Source organism: Mytilus edulis, chromosome 4, assembly GCF_963676685.1.
Source record: "Mytilus edulis chromosome 4, xbMytEdul2.2, whole genome shotgun sequence".
In the NCBI taxonomy this organism is placed as follows: Eukaryota; Metazoa; Mollusca; class Bivalvia; order Mytilida; family Mytilidae; genus Mytilus; species Mytilus edulis.
The window spans coordinates 50,077,875-50,086,424 of NC_092347.1; the positions used below are offsets into that span (position 1 = coordinate 50,077,875).

Below are 8,550 nucleotides of genomic sequence, written 5' to 3' on the forward strand. Positions count from 1 at the left end.
AAAGATATATTATGTTATTATTATACTTTTTCATGATATATTCATCTTTTGTCTTAGATTGAAAATAAAACTGTAAAAGAACCCAAAGTCATCGTCCCTATCCTCTTGGCCCCAGTGGAAAAATATCAATATCATAGATCAATTTAACAATCACAGTGTACAGTATGCACCAATTTACTCAATGTTCTAAATAATAATATGAATGGTACTACTTTTTACTGCATAAAATTTATTTTACAACTAAAAGGTTGATCAAAATGGACGTTTATGTAAATTTTGAAAGTCAGCAGCCAAGTTTACACATCAATAATTCCTACTCTTATAATTCTCAACTATTTTTTTGTGCTCCACGTATGTAGTAAAGAGCATGCATACGTCCTCTCTGTACCGGAGCGAGCATTAAGTTGTTCCCTTCTCCGTCTATACATACATACATACATAGGTCCGTCCGTCTGTACGTTTCAAAATTGGTTTCCGTTTTCCAACTTTAGTTTGTCTCTACCAAATGATATAAAACTTATACACACTGTTCATTACCACAAACCACAGATAGCGTTTGAATGTTGATGGCGCCACTTTTCCAGTTCAAGAGTTATGCCCCTGTACTAAAAGCAAACTTGCTGAATTGTTCGTTTCCGTTCTCTAACTTTAGTTTGCTTCAACCAAATGTTATGAAACTTATAAACAATGCTTATTACCACAAAACACAGACCCAGTATGAATTTTTGTGATTTCTTTTTCCTATTCAAGGGTTATGCTCCTTTACAAATGAAAAAAAATGCTGATTTTTTTTTTCGATCTCTATCTTGAGTTTGTCTCAATTCAATGTTATGAAATGCATATATAATGATTATTGCCACAAAACTCAGTTTAAGTTCAAATTTTAGTAGCGTCACTTTTAAAATTCTTGAGATATGTCTCTGTATAACTTTATATGTTAGCGGGGGAATCAACTGAGTCCCTATGTCAATAGACACATTCTCCATTTATTTAAGTTAAATTATTTAATCTTTGGGCGAAGAAAAAAATACGGAAATTAATTGAAACCATATAGTCATAAATAGCATTGTCTATTCATCAGGGCCGCGTTCAATATCGTAGCTGCTACGTAGTGCTACGTAGATTAGCTATAGACTAGTTGCTACATAGATATTGATAGCATCTACGTAGCCGCTACGTAGCTGCTACGATATTGAACTCAACCCAGATCATGCACAATTGATTTTGTTTTGAAAATAACAATAGAGGGATGGGGGCGGGGTACATGCCATAAGGCTGTTGTTAGCAGCAAAGAATCCTAGATTATTATACAGTATGCAAAACTAAAAAAAATATGTATCTGCTGTCTCTCTTTTATATGAAAATACATACTTAGATATGCATAAGAATTATTTTATCTGATTTGCGATGGTTGCTAAGCAAGATATTATATCATGGATACGTTCCTGTGTAACCATGGAAACACTGAATTAAGAATTATATTAGAATTGCACATTTGCACTAAAGGTACTCATAAATATCCTTTAGTTCCACGTTTCAAGCTTAAAAGTTATACTCAGTGACACTAAACATCTTTTTAAATGTTCTTCAACTGTTTACTTAAAACTAACTATGCGTTGCTAAGGAAAACTCGGGTTGATTTGACGGATTATACAGATACAAAATCAAATTGTTTTTTCATGCAAACATTGTTACTAAATATATCAATATAGGAGTCGACTTAATATGAGTTGTATAAAAACATTTGAATTTTTCATTTTTTTTTTAAGGATAGCATTGGATAAAAAAGTACTTTTTAGTGGTCACTAGGCAACATTGTGGTTGCTAGGTTACTATTAAGAACTTTTTAAAATGATAGACCCAACAATAGTAAATATTCAAGTGTGTGGTAACACATCACCATTCATTTTAATAGATTCAGAAGTCTTTTCCTTTGGCAATTGCAATAAAGATTGATATTATAGTTCGTTTTATAAAACCCGTTGCTAGGCAACCAAATAATCACATAAACACAAAATGTTCAACATTTTTTTAAGTCACTATGCATAGACTAGTGATGGATTGAATATGAAGTCATTTGAAGAGGGGGCCAAAAATGCCCCTTATCATACCTTGTCCAAATTTGTGTTTTTTTTTGTACACAAAATTATGCAACTAAAATACTGAAACGCGTTTTATAATTCTAAGATACTATCTTATCAAGAAATTAGTATATGATATAAAATGGCAAGTAACATTAATAAATCAAAGAATGAAGTACTGATCATCGGATGACAACAAGTTTTTGTAGATGGTCATAAGCAATGGTTTCAGAAAAAATATCATATCTCTATACCTGAAAAAGAGGTTAATGTACAGATATATAATTCGTCTGAGACAAGTTCGTGCGTGGATGATGAATAAATAACAGAAAATTCAACCTCACCATAAAAAACTATTACTTTGTAGTGATAAAAATCATGTAGTTATTTGATTTTTTTTAATAGATTCTAAATTGAAAACTACGTTCAAACCTATGATTGCGTTGGATAAAAACCGCAATTTTTATACGTGTGCATGTAAAACAAATTTCGTTGTAGAAGGGTTTAAAAACAGCACAAACAACATTTTCCAAAGACCAAAAAAGTGAAAAAGTATATTTAAACAAAACGCATTTGACTAATAGGTCGAACAACTGATGTTCTTTAACCCTGCTGACTGCCATTGGCGATTGCCAAATAAAATTGATCACAAGATGTAACAAAATGGATCTTAATATAAATTGAATACTAAACAGAATTTTTTTTAACTTGTAACCACGATGTTATGCCACAAACATACGGTGTCAATATTTTTTAGTACACCAGATCCGGATTTCGACAATAAATGTCTCTTCAGTGATGTTAGGGATCGAAACGGTATATGGAAGGCCATATAAAAAGTACCCTCACTTTTAGAAAAAGTACCCTTATTTTTAGATAAGACTCTTGAATTTTAAGAGTCAATATAGGATGAACGGATCATATAAACCGGAGGGAAAATATGATACAAGCCCAAACGAAAAAATATAAACGAGTCTAAATTGAAAACTACGTTCAAACCTATGATTGCGTTCTATAAAAACGGCAATTTATATACGTGTGCATGTAAAACAAATTTCGTTGTAGAAGGGTCTAAAAACAGCACAAACAACATTTTCCAAAAGACCAAAAAAGTGATAAAGTATATTTAAACAAAACGCATTTGACTAACAGGTCGAACAACTGATGTTCTTTAACCCTGCTGACTGCCATTGGCGATTGCCAAATAAAATTGATCACAAGATGTAACAAAATGGATCTTAATATAAATTAAATACTAAACAGAAAATAAATTTAACTTGTGGCCACGATTTTATGCCACAAACATACGGTGTCAATATTTTTTTAGTACACCAGATCCGGATTTCGACAATAAATGTCTCTTCAGTGATGTTAGGGATCGAAACGGTATTTGGAAGGCCATATAAAAAGTACCCTCATTTTTAGTATATATATATGTATACACATATGGACCCGATGGATCAATCTGTTGTAAAGTTGTCACTGGTTCAGACGTACTTATAAATATAATTATTTCTGTGACTGTATCTTGCATTAATTTGTAGGATCCTTTACTATAGATAATTCAGTTGATCTGTAACAATACCATATTCATGTCTTGAGAGAAAACAAACAATCATAACGCAGAAGAATACAAGAAAATGACTTGACACAGAATTTTACTCATTTATTTAATATTTGTCGACATACTGGACATGAATTTTGTCTTTGCAAGCACAATTCTAAACAACTTTCATGAAACACATGTTTACACCGTGTGATATTTGCAGATGTCATTGGAGATAAACAAACTGGACATGGATCTGAGTTTCGTTGTAATTGGCTAATAGGAACTGGATGCGTATAAGCTGATATACGTACTTTTCTGTCAAATATCTCTAGTATTTTCACAGTAGAGTCATGATAAAATTTGAATAAAACTATGACAGCAATAGCTGTCAATTTAAAACTGGAATAGACATTCAGGTATACGTTTAAATATATATTGAAGACAGTGATTGAAAATATTACAACTCGAAAGACATAAATTTGCCAGGCTATGTTTAAAAATAGTGTAAAATGTTGAGTACGCAGCGATAAATTCCTCCAAAACGTGTCACTACTCAATAAAACTAAGATGGCACTAAATAATGAATTAAGAAATGAGAAAGTATAAAATAATGTCAGCAAAAACCAGGTGACGAATATTATATGGAAAGAGCGAGAACTCTCGTTTCTCTCCGAACTTTCTCCATTTTCCTCTTTTTGACTCAGTTTATGAATAGCGTAAGATAAAACCATAACACAACTTATCCAAACGAAGAAACTGTTATAACCATCACAGGAAAATAATAAAGTTACGCCAAACATTTGTAGAGAATTGATATCCCCGTCCATGAAAGTTTCGGGAGAGTGCACTACTCCAATGTCATCGATATTTGGCAAAAAAATTGCAATGTTTGAAAAATAAGAATAAACACCAATGATTGTGTAGGATGCTAGTTCTTGAAACGGAATTTGAGTTAATTTCACTGCAACAAATGTCAAAACGATGAATATGTAGAATAAATTTATCAATAATCTAGGTGATATTTGATAATCCAATGCTTCATATACAAGCCCACTCCACAATAAAAGATTTAGTACTGAAAAATAGAAAAAAAACATACATTAGTTTTATAATGACTAAATTTTAATTTACCAGTACCTTCGATTAATCATAACCACGTGTTATCTATTGTATTTTCACAATTCTATTCTCAATTTTTCGTATTTCTTCAAATTTTCAACTTTTGACTGCAAGTGTTCTCGAATGTAATGTGTGACCAGTTAAGAACTTCGAACGCGCTAAGTGTGTGATTAAATATTATCCGCCATAAAATTATGTCCACCGGACACTTTCTCACAGTAAATTGTGTTCATGGACATATTGTTTTTATGAAATAGAGTCCGGACAATATTTAACTATGAAATCGTGTGTCACTCACAGAAAGCATATAACGTTTTACATATATAAATAAAGCGTCCTTCGTAAATTATACAATAAAACATTTACTAATACAAAAAGAAACAGTAAAATATTTAATAGAACTTAATTGGGGATCCCGCTAACATGTTTAACCCCACCACATTATGTATGTATGTGCCTGTCCCAAGTCAGGAGCCTGTAATTCAGTGGTTGTCGTTTGTTTATGTGTTACTTATTTGTTTTTCGTTCATTTTTTTTATATATAAATAAGGCCGTTAGTTTTCTTGTTTGAATTGTTTTACATTGTCATTTCGGGGCCTTTTATAACTGACTTTGCGGTATGGGCTTTTCTCATTCCTGACGGTGACATATAGTTGTTAATTTCTGTGTCATTTTGGTCTCTTGTGGAGAGTTGTTTCATTTGCACATCTTCTTTATTATATTTCTAAATATAATATGTAATTCATTTCAATTTACAAATTAAAATCATGTAATAATCAAGGATAGAACTCATGAATACTTTTCATCCTACATTTGGTCTTTCTTGTTCTTTTAATAGGGTTTGTGACAAAAACATCTGCCTGTAGAACCTGAATTTTAGAATTGGAGTTTGATTCACTAGTTGGAAGAAACATTTCTTTTAATGGAGTGTCAAAATCAAACGAATCACTGACTAAGTGAATCACTGTTAAGTGGCGTAAGACCAATTAAATTAGATTCAGCAAAGATGGGGATATTCTGAACCTGAAGGTGAATCACCACATGGACCTCTACTTCTAAAGAAACGTCATTAGGATATATAAGGATGTAGAATCCAATTTTCAAATTTGCATCGTTCATTGTTGATTTATCTACGCTATAGCGGTACGCTATTCAAATTCTCATTCCAGATTTTTAAGGGATTTCTGGTTTTACAGTCCGATTTAATCTGTGAAATTAGTTCTTCCAGAATGTAATAATTTACAAGATTTATTTTAATTATCTATGAACCCTTGTAACGTACAAAAATATAATTTTTCAAAATGGTACCCAATTTGAAACCATGCGTTTTTAAGCAAAACCTTCTGAAAAACAGATTATTGTCAACATTACGACTTTACGTAGTTCTCTTTTGGTCGTTTTTGTGTTTCAGCAATATATGTAATTATTTGTTCTTCAATATCATTTCTTTTTGACGGGATAAAACAACAATTATCACATCTTTTATATTTTCTTCAGCTTCTACGGACACTGGTCAAATAGCAGCTTCAATAGGAAGAACTGAAATTGACTCAAAAGGGGTATATTTCGAACTTTTGTGTACGCATGTTCAATATGCAATTAATGCTTTTCTTAAATTCTAGTCTTAATCGGAGCCATTTTCAGAAACAACCTTGTTAATCATGCTTTTCGACGTCAAGTATATATAATCTAACTAAAAGCATTCTGGGTAATATTAAAAAAAAAGCGTACACCAAAACGTTGTGATTGGTTTCAAAACGTGATAAACAATAGAAATTCAACCAATGACGTAACGTTTTGAGATTACTCATAGTCCTCTATAGATTCTGAAAAGGCTATTTGGCCGTATAGTTTTGAAATGCTATCGGAAACGACTCAAAAAGTACCAATTTTAATGCACTAGAAGCGCTTTTCGACAATCAATGTATCGAAGACAAATTATTTGATTATCTAATTCAAATGTTTATAAAGCGGATCAAACCAAAAAGGACATGAAGTATGAAGTCAAATCCGGGCAAGGAATCTGAGCTTTGCATACAGGGAGATAGACAACTCTCAACAAGAGACAAAATGACATAGAAATTAACAACTACATAGTTAAAGGAAAATCTAGTATGAGTGCCAATGAGAAAACTCTCCATCCAAGTAGCAATTTATAAAAGTAAACCATGATAAGTCAAGGCACGGCCTTCAACCGAGCCTTCAACACGGAGCTTTGGTCACATGTAGGTCACCGTAGACATTTAACAACGACAACGAGCAAAGCTCTGTAGTACTCTGAAATCGGTGATTTTGATCTTGTTTTTATGATAGTTGTTTGTGCTTCATACCGGTCTGTTTAATTACGCCATGGACAACTGATTTTAACAACTTGTTCTGATGTTTTGTAGTTAAACACATGGTCTCAGAATAGGGAGGAATGCACTCTCGCAAGCATTTTTTACCCCGCCATTTTATGCGCCAGTCCTTAGCCTGTTATTCAAATGTTGTCATTGATTCGTGTCTATTAAACTTTTATTTTTGTAAACTGTTTCGTTTCCAACTTGGCCGTTCATTTGCTTGTTGAAATCACATTTTGTCTACAGTTGAATTCTGTACGATATTAATCTACAATCATCGACTGCATTGCTTACTTCGTACATATCATCTGGACTCAAGTTGATAGTTGTTTTTAATTTTTTTGTATTGCAATAATACCACATCTTCTTATTTTTATATAGCATAATACTAGTATTGTACACGCACTAATCTTCCCCTTAATATGTTTTAAAATTGCCTTTTTAATTCACACAATACAATCATGGCCATACGACCGTGTGTGGTAAGTTATTGTTTGTACCGATATTTATATTATAATATTTTGTGTACAGTTTTCTAATAAATTCTATCATATATCTTATATTTTACTATACTTTTAAGATATCAAATTAAAACAATTGCAATTTACCTTTTCTAATCCAATGCGTCATCTTCCTTTACAAATATTCTAGACATCACGTGACCACTGGTCAACATAACCGTGTCTGGCGGAAGTGATTGACCTATTGTACAGATTTACCATTACCTGTAATAATTGTCCAGTGTGAAAGTAAATACGTCCACACATTTTTAACTATTATATAATTGTTGTGCATTTGTCAAGGTCATTGATTTGATACAAGTAGCATTTAGAAATTAGTCCTAGCATGTTCTAAAATTGGATAAAATGATTACAGCAAACACATCAACGTTGGAATTTATAACGTCTACGGTTGATAATATTAGAACTGAGGACAGGGGACTCTTGATTTATTTATAAAATATATTTATATATCATATAGATAGATTGTTTTGCTTTTTTGCTTTTTTTGTTTTCATGGTTTTGGTTGTTAAATGTATTTTGTGTATGTTTATATTATTTGTCACAAACGTATTGTTCAGAGTTTATATGACAATAAATATTTGAATTAAAAGTGTATAGTCAGAATTAAAAAGATACCTATATACAGGGACTTTCTATATACGGCACCGCAAATGCATGATTTGAAGCATACATGAGCATTCTGCATGCATACGTTATATATTCTTGACAACATAACTTGCCTGGTTGATTTCAATTCTTTAATAGAAAGCTACATTTTGTCATGTCTGATACTTTTACAGCAGACTTTAGGGAACGAGCATTTAACCACAGGGACTCGGTTAGCAGATTAAAATTTTGTAAATCAATGTTTTTAATTCATTTTTTATTATTTCCTGTCTATTTGCATTACTATATTAACGTATTAAACGTTGCCATCACTATTTCTTTATTTTCTGGCA

At 31.9% G+C, this 8,550-nt stretch overlaps 1 protein-coding gene across 1 annotated transcript; it reads right to left on the reverse strand.

Moving 5' to 3' along the window:
- Positions 1-3,732: 3,732 nt before the first annotated feature.
- LOC139518463 (uncharacterized) lies at positions 3,733-7,811 on the reverse strand. Its single transcript, XM_071309994.1, has 2 exons — positions 7,697-7,811; positions 3,733-4,705 (listed from the first exon to the last, which is right to left on the reverse strand). The coding sequence occupies exons 1-2, from the start codon at positions 7,716-7,718 to the stop codon at positions 3,744-3,746; spliced, it is 984 nt and encodes a 327-aa protein (XP_071166095.1). The 5' UTR covers positions 7,719-7,811; the 3' UTR covers positions 3,733-3,743.
- Between the last annotated feature and the right edge of the window lie 739 nt (positions 7,812-8,550).